General features: G+C 42.0%; 1 protein-coding gene across 3 annotated transcripts in view; it reads right to left on the bottom strand.

Moving 5' to 3' along the window:
* AFF2 (ALF transcription elongation factor 2) overlaps positions 1-13,531 on the bottom strand; it is a 323,813-nt gene extending 310,282 nt beyond the window's left edge. For all 3 annotated transcript variants that reach the window (XM_084213128.1, XM_084213130.1, XM_084213129.1), the window contains exon 1: positions 13,449-13,531. In XM_084213128.1, coding sequence (XP_084069254.1) covers positions 13,449-13,495 — 47 coding nt within the window. In that variant the 5' untranslated portion in view covers positions 13,496-13,531. The remainder of the gene's footprint in view (positions 1-13,448) is intronic.
* Between the last annotated feature and the right edge of the window lie 1,105 nt (positions 13,532-14,636).

The following is a 14,636-nucleotide window of genomic DNA, read 5'->3' as shown; positions in this document are numbered from 1 at the left end:
AACAATACATAATGAGCACACACTTTTCACCCCCAAAATTATGCTATATATACACAAGGAATCTGACAAACGCTTCCATTTAAACATCGGTGCACACAGCAGAGGTCAGGTCTGGATATTTGAGAGCAGCAATGGATGTGGGCTGCTGCCATGCCCAGCTCTAGGATGACACCTCCAGCAGTCCAGGTTTGAAGTGAAGGAGGGTGGCTGGGGAAGGCTCCCTGCAAAGTCAACTTCACCCAGTGCTGCTGGAGCTGTGTCTGCTTCTCATGACCACAGTTTTTAGGCAAGGTCACAGATACTAGAGCTGCTTCATTGTGTGTAGGTAACCCTGCAGCAGAGGATACTTCAATTTAGCTGAGGAAGTTTCCATTTGGGTACAGCGTCCTGTATCTTGCCCTCAGCAAACCAACCTGTGCACACTCCCCAGATCTGGCCCCAGAAACTCTCACCTCAGCAAACATTACTGCCCTTATGAGGACCATTCTGCATCATGGGAATGCATATGACCAAATCACTTTCGTGAAAAGTAAAGAGTTTTTCCCTTCAGTTTCAGTAAGGAACACGATTTAAGTATAAAATGACTCAGCCATGACTGCAGGGCTCAGCAGTGAGCACAGCACTGCTGCAGAGACACTGGCCAGTGCAGAGCAGAGCTAAGCCCTGCTGTCACTTCTCCTGAAACAAAGCATGAAGAACAATATGTGAGTCTTAAAGTCTTGTTCAAGAAGCTTGCTGGAGTCAGAGACAGGCCCAGTCCTGTGCTGGGAGTCAAATGGGAGTTCTGTGTAAACTCTGACATCCCAAGCCCAGAACAAGCCTCCTCCCCACCCCAGTGCTCCCACTGTGTCTGCAACCAAAGCCTGCAGGAGGATCCCCGACCTAGAGAGGAGCCTGACCACACATTTTATATCAAAACACTACCTTATCAAAATATGTGGACAAAGCGGCCAAGATTTAAATGACTGAGTCAGTTAAATTAAAACATGTATCAACAAATGAAAATGAACAACAATGAAACAAGTGAATTAAGTTTTGTCCTCAGCAAGTCCTCAGAAGGGGGAACTGAGATCCTCAGGAGCTGCCTTGACTAAAAAGAAAACTGAAAGAGCTGGATAGTACCTTCTAGTTCAACACCAGAATCCAAGACAACCTCATGTTCAGAAGGCCAAGTCTGGCCCTAAACACTCAATAGGATTAAATAAAAATGGCAAGATCCCTACATACAAATAAGAAAACATCTATGGAAAGATCTATTGATAACAGTTTCTGAAGGTCTACAACTGCTAGTTGTAACAGCAGCATCCTGTCAGTGACACAAATTTCAACGAAAGGAATAAAATATGCAAACAATAAATAAAACCCCCAGCAACAGCAGACAAAAAATGCCTAGATTTCCATTAAATACTAACTTAATAAAATCAACAACCATGCATCTGAACTAGAAAAGTGTTTTTAAAACCAGTGGAAGTGTGACAGATGAATGACAGTTGATCACAAGTGACAATTCACATTGAAGTCCAGAGGAATGCTCAGCCTTCACGTCCCCTTAAATCAGCCTGGAGTTAACACCCGCTCATTGCTCAGTGCACACTCGGTGCCCAGTGACACAGGCACACCCACAGTGAAGGGCTGGGGTACCGGAGCACCAGCTGAATTCACACACATACACACATGGCCACGCTGCTACAAGCCATCACGTTCAGATTTTTGACAGTCACCCTTTGCCCACATCCCTGTTTGTTCCTGGCTGGGTATGTTCTTGGCCAGAACGTTTATAGCCCCTGGTATTATCCCGCCAAAGCTGTGACGCATTCTTAACCACAACTCTGAGAACACACTGACATTATAATATACAAACATGTAGGGAAGATATACACACTCAGACACACCAGGGGATAAAACAGACGGGGAGGAAACGAGGAACTTTATGTCACTGTCTTTTCTAATGAGATAGAAAGTGGCAGATGTAAAGATTTCATTCAACCGACAATCTCTTTTATGATATGAATAAACTACTAAAACAGATTTAATCCTTTATAAAATCAGATTATAAGAAGCAGACAAAATCACAAGTTTATTCAATACGCCATCTTATCCAGTGTGACTAATGCATTATTTGTATGAAGTTAAAGTGGCGCGTTGGAAAGCTATGAAATAAATCAAATGCTCTACTTTATGTAATCTTAACAGACAGATCCCATTAGGATTCTACTATGCATAGCTGTTGGTTAAAATCATTGACCAGTATCCTTATAAATTAATCAACTGAGGTAATGCTGGCTTGGCTGTCATCATTTATTCCTAATCTACGTTTAGAATTCAATTCAACTTTTCAAGCCCTTTGGAACAGGTTTATCAATTCTCTCACCCTTGCTTCAGACATCAACCTAACCAGTAATTGTCTACAAAAGACCCAGTACAATGGAACAGTATCTTTTTTGTTCCTTTTCTTTCCACAGATACCAGAGTGCATATAGACACTGCGTTATAATTAGTTAGAAAGATATTAAATCTTAACCAAACATTCAAGCCTGCCTCAATTTTTTGATGAGACCTTTTATCATTGAAGTTGAATTTGCAGGCAGATTGTGTGAGTTTACACAAGCGAGAATCATTACAAAATCTAAAATAACCCTGATCTGGTTGAAAGGCAGCTAGCAGAATATTTTTGGTTATAGATATATAGGGGGAAAAAAAGCCTCCTAGATATCAGGTTATTTGTGGAGCTCTAATGTGTTTTCAAACATATGACTTCTGTGTTATGTCTGTGTATTTTATGCAGTTTCTAGTCATGTTTGTTAGATGTCTGCATGTCACGTACTGCAAGATTCATGAGCAGTCTACAACCAGGAAAAATTCTCACACAACAGCTTGTCTTGGGTAATGGGGAAAGAAACAGCAGAGTGAAGTGACAGGGAAGTGTATTATTTATTATCCTGATGAGGATAACACCTAGTCATGGTCTACGATCCAAACATGCTCACTGTCCTGCTGACAGAGCTATGATTCTGAATGAGAGCACAGGTGTTTCCCTACACAAATACCAAAACTCTCTCTAAATATATTCCCTTATCTATGATCCCTCCACGGGCACACTAAAACACAGTCAGTTTGGGCAAGGGCTCTTTAAAGAGAGAAGGGAAGACTGAGCAGTAACAAAAACATTGCAATAGATTGCATAATATTTCTGGAGCTCTACCACAGAGTAGGTAAAGGTCATCTGCTCCCAAAATGAAATGAGAAAGAAAGGGAAGCTGTGGCTAAGTATGGTTTAGAGTTTACTAAATCAATGAAAAACTTCAACCAGCTGCAGTGGCCTCCAGCTCAGCCCTCTAGTGCAAATTTACTGGCCCACAGACAACTATCAAAGCCACAAAGACAATGCTTCCAAGTATGTACGACACTAATCATCTCCCTAATTGCCTAAAAATGATACACAGGATTTCAACAAAATTCGTTCCCTTCTTCAAAGGCACATTGTTCATTTCATAACCAAATTCCACCAACATATTCTATTAAAACACATATATGAAAATACCTCCTACTTTTCAGGGACATAAAAATAAAGACCATGAATTGTTTTTGCTGCCTGTTTTCCCTTGAACCTTGAAAGGACCTTAGAATAAAATTTTGCCCTGTATTCTTTTTTTGTCCAATCACAAGGATGTACTTTTCCCTTGTGCTTGCTGAATGCAACACAGTAATTTGTATCCCCAAGTGGTATAAATAGAAAATATGCTCAGTCTAATAACATATGTGAAGAAAACTCATGCCCAGGGTTAACCAACAAAGCAGCAGCGATCTGCTAGAAACAAAGGCAGCTGGCTCAAAGAGCAACAATGCTTCTGAAAAACTGTGCATGTACTATTCAGTGAGCCATCCAAGAGATGACGTTTACTTATGCTACAGCTGCATATACAAAGCTTTGCTATAAGATCTGGTAAATGATAAGTCTTCTGGAGTGACAAGATGGTTCTGTCTCCAAAAGGTCTATGGCCTTCACTATCCAGCTATACTAGCAGGGCAAATTACATGAAGGATACACACGATAAATTCTGCCCTTCAGAAGAGTTCTCTGCTTTGATTGCACTGCCCAAATCCCACCATTTCTCTTTACAGGTTTGCCTTCCCCCTACTAATATATCTGCCTAGGTTTCTGTCTTCCTCTATCACCATAAACATTCATAAACATTAAGGGACTTAACCTCATCACATCCCCATGGAATAGGAAAATATACCCATCAGACTTGGCAAGCAGTGAAGTGGAACTCAGCTGCATTCCTGACCATCGATGAGTCCTTCTCCAAGTCACTTCTCTCTTCCCATTCCCCACTGTGTAAGGAGGGCTGATGACAATGACTTCTCTGAAAGTTTAACAGTAAAAACTGGGGATACACTTCTCACTTCACAAAAGGAGGTAAAGCAGAGACAAATCATTATTGGTTGAAGGGTCTCTGGCTGGAAATATCACCCCATTTTTCTAAACATGTGTCTGATATCAGCACAAATGTTGAATCCAACACAAGGATCTCTGTGCATCAGCTATGCCACAATCAATACCATTTGCTTTTCTTGTAGGTAACACTGTACAAGCAAGCCAGCAAAGGACTATGTAGCTAGAGTGAAGTTCAGAGTAGAGAAAATGTCAAAAGCAGCTCCCAGCTGACACCCAGGAAGATGAAAAAGTGAGCAGAAAGACCAGAAGACCAGATAAAGGTAACTACACAGCTGGCCCTTCTTTCTCATACTTTGCACCAGAACCAAAAAAAAAAAAAAAAAAAAGCGGCAAATCACCACAGAAATAAATACTATTGCCTCACTTTTGACAGATACCAATGACTTTCCAAAGGCAGTAAAATAGCTAGCCACAGAAGCAGCGAGAGAATCCATGTAATAACCCTTTCCAGTATTACCAAAAAAAAGCAATGCAACTCAGTTCCTTCTCCAAGCAACCACTAGCCCTCAGCCACTGGCCAATGCCTCAATTCCTTCACCTATCCCGCTTCAAAGGCTTGGTGGGCTTGGTGAAGACAAATGGGCTTTCCAATGTGCAACCGAGCAGAAAGCCATGAAAATCAAAGGGCTGCTTTTTGAGTAAATATGAGCTCCAAAGCCATTGTCCTCTCCCACAGAGATCTACGAAAATGCTTACTATAGCATATGCACAGTATTCTTTACAGCTCTGCCTCCCTGCTGACCACCAGCCCCAGGGCTCAGTCCACTTCCCATTACAATTGGCTTCACCACACCCACTGACTTGTATTGGAACTCTTTCAGGGACCCTAACTAATGAGTTTTTAAACACTTGTAGACAGAGAAGATAATTCCTCATCATTATTCTTCATATGAAACACCAGGAAGAATGTCACTCCATTGTTCTACAGGAAAGAAACTGGAAGAAAAATCACCCCCACATTCAAAAGAGCAGCCCAAAGTTTCCATACATGAGCTAGCTGCCCCCCAAGCTATGGGGGTCTCACCTGAGAGTTCAGGACCGGGATCTAAAGCATGTGCAACCTTCTGAAAACATCTCTTACTCTGGCATCCCCACAGACTAAGAGGTCCATAACCAACAGACATATAATGTTCCAAGACAGTATTCTCAAATACAAGCGTGGCTACTGACAGCAGCACAGAAACAGACTCACCTAAACACCATATTACTGCAGGATCTCAGTTACCCTCATGACATGAGACTGAAATAAATAGGAACAGGAGAACTTAATAATAGTTTATATTTAAAGCTTTGCATTTGCTTTCTCTACTGACAGTTGTATGTTCTTTTTCCTCACAGGAGAAATCTTGACCTAAACCAGTAATAAAGGACAAAAACAAAAAAAAACAAGAAGACTTACATAACATACTGTTACCCTCCGACATAAAAACATTTTAAATAAAAAACATTCCATTATGAAGTCACCTTCTCAGCACAGATCATAAGCCACCAAGGACTGCTCTGCTTTTACCCAGTGTCACTTTCAGGTGTCTATCACTTTGCAGCATGCAGATACTATCACCTACCAAAAGAGCCTACACTTGGATGTCCAAGAAAACTTTTGAGCTACAACTGAATCCTGCCAACAGTCCATGTAAGTGCCAAATGGAAAAAGCACCAGTCTCAGTAGTAAGGCTTCTGCAGGTTTGAGCCCCAGGCACTGGCAATGTAGAGCTACAGAATTTACTCATTCCACAACATCATGCACACCCACAGCATACAAAAATAGCTATTATAATACTTGTCAAAGGAACAACTCAGTGATTTTTAACTTGGTGCTCTATCTTGTTTTCTTCTTTGCTGGTTGTTAATACCCCACCCCTATAACTACATATAATTATGAGTGGGCTATTCATGCCTTACTATAACTGGTAGCACCATGCAGCATGTGAGTCAGGAATCTGAACTGCTGACTACAGCTCCTCACTAAACAAGTCTTACACACCACACATAGTAAATGGCATTCCCTATTCTCTGCTCCACCTACAAGGAAAATCAGCTTCCAGTTGTGGTATCACCTCAAACTCTCCTTAAAACTCACCATCCCAAATGCCATGAAATAAGGACTCATAAAAAGACTCAGTTATAATCTCCAGCAAAAATACAAATCAACAGTCAAAGTCACAAGGAAAAAATATCTCAAGTGAGAGTTTTTTTCTCTCAGTGGCTTAATTTGAATATATTAATAAAATGTTATTAAAACAGTTTTATTAAAGAAACTACAGACCTTTGCTTAAAAGTTATAACAATTCATGTCGTTGATCTGCTGTGTACAAGTTGAGAAATAGTCTCTTCATGATAAAACACTTCGTAACAGCTGGGAAGTTAACTGCAGGAAGTTTTGGGTTATTCCCTTACCTCAGCTCTCTTGCTCCACATTACTTTTTCAGCACTATGAGCCCAACCTTGTAAACCCATCAAACTGACTGCATTCAATAGCAGTCCTGTTGAAATTTAGGAGCAATATACAATTTTTATAAAGTTTCTTCGAGACTGGACTCCAGCACAATGTATTTGAAAACAAGCCCTCGAGCTCATTCCCCCACAATTTCCTCACAAATAAAGATTTAACATTATATGCCCTCAGTGAGAATCTTCGGTCAAACAAATGTCTCAGTAGAAGTTATTCAAGATGGAGCTTAAAAGCTACTGACACACACACTGCCATCCTTCCTCTCATTTTTTAATCTCTACAGTTGTCCATTAGTCAGGAGTAATGTACCTTCTGACCTCTGACCAAAGCTATTAGAACAATTTAAACAAATATTTTGGTTACAAAGCATCAACACAGAACATTCAGTAACAATAAAAGGATGAAAGAGCTGTCTTTTAGAGTCACTGTTGTGACTTCCTGACCATGTTATATTATGGAAGGTTACACTAACTTGACATCTTACTTGATTTACAATCTTCTTTTTCAATGCTTAAGAAAGAATTTGCAACATTGCAAAACCCAGAATTGTGGCACGTTTTCAGTTTTCAGTGTTAATAGATGTTTGATGGCTTTAGAAAATCCATTCTGCTAACTGCAATCAAGAGAAAAGATTCAAGCTTTCCCCTCCATTTTTCTTTTCTTTCTGTAAAAGAAAGGCAGTAAATTTGAATTGGACAGGTTCAGAATTGGGCTCTGAGGAGTTTTTCCACATGCATAGTATTAGGCATGCGCAGAGAGCCTTGCTGATCCTGGTCACTAGAGAGTTGCTCCACATTTAAAGAAGTCTGCCTTTTGGCCAAAATGGGCAAATCAAGGGCCCTCTCATGTCAACTGGGAGCACCTCCACTGGCATCACTGGCCACTGACTCACACCAAGGCTGGAGGAAGACACAGGTTCTTCATGGCATTTATTGACTATATACATTTAACAAACATTCAGGAACCAAATCCTTCCAGTCCTTGACACAAAAATAATTTCATTACCTCAAACTAAAGGCATAGGGAAAATACAGGATAGGGTCTATCTGTTTAGATGCTTATTCTAAATGCTTCATGTGTTTAAGGCATAAAATGTTTTTTACAATCCCTCTAGATTTTTTTTTTAACGAGATTTAATATTTGCATTCTTTCTGACTGCCCAGTTATTGGTAAAATCAGGTAAAGCTGCTGTAGATTTCAGGGAAAAAGATGGGTGCTCTACAGGCAAAAATAACATCTGCTTTCATTACCATATACATCAAAAGCTGGGGTTTAGTCATTAGTAAAACATATTGAATATTTTGGGAGTGATCAAGGACCCAGTCTGGTGAAACTTAACTTGAAGTCACATACATGTCTATGGGCTCTGCTAAATTAAGGCCCATGTGTTTCTTCTAAGCTTAGCACAAATTTTATCCCATCTCACCATACTGGGCATTTTTCTTTATCTAGATAAAAACAGAATTTAGGCCTCATAATACAAAAAGCATCACAACACTCCTTCCACAATGCTCGAGTGTATTGTCACAGTCCTAAGAAATATAAAAAGACCAGCAGTGTCTATCCCTTTTTTCAAAGATCATTATGTATATTTAAGTGAATAATTTGCAGAATGTCACATTTGCCACTCTAAATTATTTAGAAAATTCCAGGTTGCAGGAGTACTCTTGTCAGACAAAAGGAATAATTTTGCTTTGCTGAAGGACCTGCATCATGGTACCATATTTTACTAAGAAGAAAATCCCAAACAATATAATTGGCATTCATGTACAAACTGCTTAAATGCTCTCAAGTTCTGCCTGGCTTCAGAACAGCTGAACAGTACCTGAAGTATCTACTCTCCATCCCAATTTGTATATTTTAAAAGGCATTAAATTCTTGAATGAATCATTAGGAAAACAATTCAAATGATGTTAAACTGATAGTAATTTTGCCTCATAGGATAGATGTGAGCTTAATGTTTGCAAACAGCCAAATTATTTCAAGATTTACACTCCATGAAATTCAATATCAGCCAGGGAAGAATTACTAAATCAGGATGCACTTCAAGTACAGGTTTTGGCCCAAGACTATTTTTGGTCTTCTTCAGCTGCTTGTTTTGACAGCATCTAATCCCCTTCACACACCCACCAGTAGCCACACAATCTATCCATTTACACTTTCAAAGCAAATTCAAAATGAAACATTCTCAAATAATTACTCGTGGATGTCTGTAATACAAATCCAAAAAGTAACTGCAATTCAACTGTAATATTTCTTAGGGAAAAGAAAGGGACAGGGAGAAAAATCTTACAGAATCCATTCAAAATGTGACTTTTTTCTACACTAATGCTCTCACCATCACACCATAAAAATGAAAATAAAAAAATAAAAATTAAATCTAACTCCCAAAGAGCTTATCTACTCTATTTCACACATTCCCATCAGAAACACAACACAGTTGCCACGTTTAGAAGACTTTTCATTTAGCGAGTTATTACAATCCCTGGTAAAAGAACAGTAACTGCGAAGGTCTTCGGCAGGGGCACAAGGCAGAGAGGGAAGCAGGAAGGTGGGTGAAGAAGGGGAAATAGCCAGGGCTGGAACTGAAACAGTTCACCTTTGTCTGGAGAGCAGGATCACCCCCTCCAGGTTGAGGGCTATGCTGAAAGAGTGCGCTGCTGTGGCATGCAGCGTGTTTCTCCATTCACACAGGAGAGGAACCTGGCCCACAGATGGCCTGTTCTCAGCTTTGTCAGCCACAAACAGACCTTTGAACTTTCTATTTATATAACAGTTTAGTGAGTTTAAGCCTCTTCCTGTATAACTGGCAGTTTGCTGGTTTTGCTGAAATTAGGCTACTTGTGATACATAATATAAAATAGGAAAAAAACAAGGGGCTTGTTTCTCTGCAGGACTAAGTCTTCCTCCTTGCAACCACATCGCTAAGATGACACTGTTACCTGCTCATCTTATTTTACCCTGCCAGGTTTTGATTTACATGCCTCAATACGCATTTTTCTGCCAAGTATTTTCTCACCTTCCACTTTTTTAAAGATTGGAGGACTTAAAAATATTAATACCTATGACGATCAATGTAACATAAACCAAGAATTGTCCTGCCTTTGTTTGTGCTAGTGAGGAGTGTATATTCCAGGGTGGTTGGGTCTTTGTTGGGTTTTGTTGTTTCCCAGCTGCTGATTAATGACACCACCTTACTCCATAAGCAGGTTCAAATCTAGCCACATGGTCCCAGGCCACAGCAAGATTTCATTTACTTGGTTACCACAGACAAGCATGGAAAGTGATTTAAAAGATGAAATTTGATTTTTAACAGCAAGTGGTCCCCTTGGTGCACACAGGCATTCAAGCTTTTCATTATATCCATCTCCCTTTCTTTCTCCCTCATAGAATGGCTCATATTAAATGCAAACCCAGGTGAACACTTCTTATTCATCCAGGAATCACAGCAGACTTCAGCTTTGGCCCTTTCATCTCCTCCTGAGTTTACATTTACCTAAATTGTTTTGGGTACTTTTCAGTTTTTTTCAAGTCTGGCAAAACATCGACAAGTATATTTGTGGCCTCATTTTAGGCATTTTACCCCAGTGTTAACAAAAACCCCGCACCAACTCTCAGCTACCTTCCTAATCACATTCTCGACAAAGGGTCAATGAAACATCTCATTCTTGTACTGCTGTGATCTCTCCTAATATAGGAAACTAAAGGGCTGATTCTGCAGTTTGTGTCATCAAGACAAAGCTCCCACTAATCATCCAGAAGGCCAGGTGAGCATTTCAGCACATGTGCAGTGGCACTGCACGCTGTAACAATCACAGCTCTTGACAAAATATGTTTCAAGAAGTGACACAGAAATGTACCTCCATTGGAGGTGGGAGGAATTTAACTGTATTTTTCCCATCCACGAGTAACTTTCACAAAGTCATTTCCTGGTATAAAGGCAAAGCAAAGAAAGTTTACCTTTACATCTTTTCATCAGATTAAAAAAAAAATTTCTGCTCAAGCTATAAATATTTTTTTAATATATTTCTCAGGCTAACGATGTTTCTGTTGTACTTTGCATACAGATAATACAAACACCCACACACACAGTAGGCCTGAGCTTGCCTTCTTAGTGATTGCAGCACAGATTAGGAGAAGTTTTAGGTTTGCAAGGAATGCAGAAGAGGGTCCCTAATTGCCTTATAAATGCTTGTGAAACACGTTTTACAAAGGCCAGCTCACAGGCAGAAGGAGGGCAGCTTCGAAATAAGAAGGAGCAATTCACACTCCATGCTATATGTACTTATTTGCAAATATTACAAAGCAACCACACCATATTGGATACAGAGACAAAATTAATAAATCTTGATGGATGTGCATGCATATTCCTGGGTGTGTGGAGATGATGTATGTATAACATTACATACATACACGTGTTTGTGGACAGAGGAGCTAAATTTAACTCTCTGTAAGCTATGCAACTACTTGTCAGAGAGAAAAATATTTACATGTATAATAAAATACATGTCACATTTGTGTAGACATGTAGATTATGTACCCATATATTATATATGCACTTACATATACTAATTGGATTGCTAAAAGCTAAATGCAACTTGATCTCTGCAGTGTGTGTGAACGCCTGTGCCACATAGAGTTTGAGCAGATATCAAACTGTTTGAAACAGTCCAAGTAAAAATGTTCTCTCCTCATGAACGCTAAAACCACTAAAAACAATACATTACACAGTACAAAAAACAGCAACTAGAATTTTAGTATGAGAGGCAATATATTCATATTTTATGGAAAAACCATGAGAGTTCCCTTCTTTCTGATGCACATCTCTAAATCCACACAAAACCATAGCCAAATGAAAGTAAGTTAATAAGCAAACACTAAAACTCAATACCTATAAATGCTTAGTATTTGAACTACACCCACATATTGGGTTGTAACAGCTTCTATTAAATTAATGTTACCCACATTATAAATTAGGCAAATTGTATGCAAATATTATTTGAGTGGTAATACGGTGGTTATCAGTTTTCTGCAAAATAAATTAGTGTAGCAGAGTAAAGATAGCGTTGTAGAAGCATAATATTTAATTGAGCACTAATTTTATTGTGATTATTACTTTTAAATAACAACAGCATGATTATTAAAAAGATGTAATACAATGGATTATGCAGAGCTGATAAAACACGCACATGATCCAAAACGCCTGCTTACAGATTAATATTGATATAGCGTAATTTATGGTTGGGAGGATTTACTCCCAATTGCTGTAAAATGGAACGTGACAGGTATTTGGTTCTGATTACTATGGATTTGCAAGTATAGCTGTTAGACCGTGTTTGACAAAACGATAGTTATTAACAAGATATATTACCTTTTTCCTAGACATACCTTTATATTATCAACAAAGTAAACCTTCTGCAAAACACGAGGTCCAAATGCACATACATATACATATATAATCTGTGTAGCATTTAAGATCACAAAATACAGTATTTTAGTCTCTTTCTTCCTTGGCAAACTGCACTCCAGCCTGAAAGCATTTAACAAAGCAGTACCCAACCTCTGAATTTCCCCATGCATAGTTAAGGAATTATATTCGCTAAATTGAAAAGTAAAGAAAGAACCAATAAAACCAGCCAAAGAATAAGCATAATCTCATTAACCAGCCACAGAAGTGACTAAGTACCTACCCAAATTCTAACTTTCCCAGCTACTTGTCACCCATCAAAAATTCCTTAACATTCACTTTGATAACAAGTTTACAATGCACTTAAACAGATGCACCGATCTTTTTAAGGTGTGCACCTATTTACAGAGCAATATAAACCTAAAATTACATTTTTAAAATAAATGGAAATAAAGAAAAGAAAAACGATGCAGAAACGGGCAGGGGAAAAAAAAGACCTGTTATAATATCACGGGTACTGATCTTGCCACTTCCAAAACTAACTTCAATAACGCTTCATCTAGAATAGGAAACCAGCAAAACCAGCAACAGAAGCCCCCACACCGATCAGAGCTACAGCCGAACTGTGCCACACAGCGAAACTACAGTTGCGGTTCTCCCCGTGAAAGGAACATTGTCAGTGACAGCAGTAAACACAACATTAGCAAAGCCGCGATCCCGGGGAACATCGCCGCCCCTGCTCGGGAGGGGGCTGCCACCGCTGATCGCAGCCGGCACCCGGCACCTCTCGGCGCTGCCCTGCGGGCCAACTTCGCCCCCCGCCGCCGCGCTCCGAGCGCTGCTCCCCAGCCGGGGCCGGCGGCGCGGCCGCGGAGCGTGGCTGGAGCCGGCCGGCACCGGCTGCCCCGGCCGGCCCCGCTGCCCGCGGGCGCAGCGCGGACCCGCTCCCCGCTGGCACCGGGTGCTGCGCCCCTCAACAAAGGCTACGGCACCGGGGGAGCGAGCGGGGAAGGGTAGGAAGGAGGCAGCTGGAAGAAGGAGAGGGGTGGAGAGACGGGGAAGGGAGGTGGTGCGGGAGGGGAAGAAACCAAAACCAAAAAAAAAAAAACCCACCACCCGAAAAAACCTACCACTGCTGCTCTAAGTCCCAGTCCCTGAAAAAGTCGAATAGGTCCATAACGATGTGGTGGGGAGACTCAGAGAAGTGGTGCCCCCTCCCCGCCCCGCAGAGCCGAGCCGAGCCGAGCCGGCGCGGCTATCGCTGGCCGGCCCGCATGGGCAGCGGCGCCGCGGGGAGCGGCGGCCGCCGCGGGGCCGCGCGGAGCCGCCCGGGGTGGCGGAGCGCCGCCGCCGCCGCCAGCAGCGCGGCGCGGCTGTGCCCGGCTGGGAGAGGCAGCACAGCGGCGGCGGCGGCCCGGCGCACACACACACAGACGGGCGGGCAGGCTGCCTCGCACACCGCGAGGGGAGGAGCCGGGGCGGCCCGAAGCCGCGGCATGGAGCCGCCGCGGCAGCACCGGCGGGATCCGGCGGAGCCGCGAGCCCCCGCCGGGAGCGCGGGGAAGTTTAGCTGGAAGGAGGAACTGCGGGGATGCGGGGAGCGGCGCGGCTTCGCGCCTGCGGGAGACCTAGGGAGGCCTGGCTGGGGTCGGAGAGGGGGAGAGAGAAGAGGGAATAGGGGAGAGAATTTAAAAAACAAACAAACAAACAAAAAAACCCAAACACACACACAAACAAAACCAGGCATCTGTAATCCTATCATTTAATTGCCAAAGCCAGCTCCTGCTGGCTGTGTGGACAAATCTGCCTGCACGGACATGGCAAGGCCAGAGCTCTGGGTTATCTGCACTGCGAGATCCAGGACGTCAGGCAAGGGTCAGAGCAGAGTCAGGTTGGGGCAGCCCAGGAGGGCTGGATGAAAAAGGCCCTCCCGAGCCCCCTGAGGTCTGGATCCAGGGGAACACCCCGCTCTCCCACTGGGATGATGACCCTTCCCGCTGGCCCTGTGATGGGCAGTGGCTCAGCTCACCTACCGGCATTAGTCAGGGGCATCCCAGAGCCCCCACCAATCTCAGGGAGAAGCCAAACACATATCCCAGGCTGCCCCTACACATTAGCAGAAAGGGGCCCACTGCTCCCTCCATCCCCTAAATGAAATTCTCCTCTACCCAGATTCACACTTGCAAATCTGAATTGCCTTCTTAACAGCAACCAGTGTCTTATGGCTTTTCACATACATTTTATATTTATAATACTTCAAATATATATACCCACTGAGCAAACAAGTGCATACACTGGTTTTGCAAAGGCAAGACCAA

Source organism: Fringilla coelebs (assembly GCF_963513975.1).
Source record: "Fringilla coelebs genome assembly, chromosome: 11".
Classification (NCBI taxonomy): Eukaryota; Metazoa; Chordata; class Aves; order Passeriformes; family Fringillidae; genus Fringilla; species Fringilla coelebs.
This window is presented reverse-complemented; position numbering and strand designations above follow the sequence as displayed.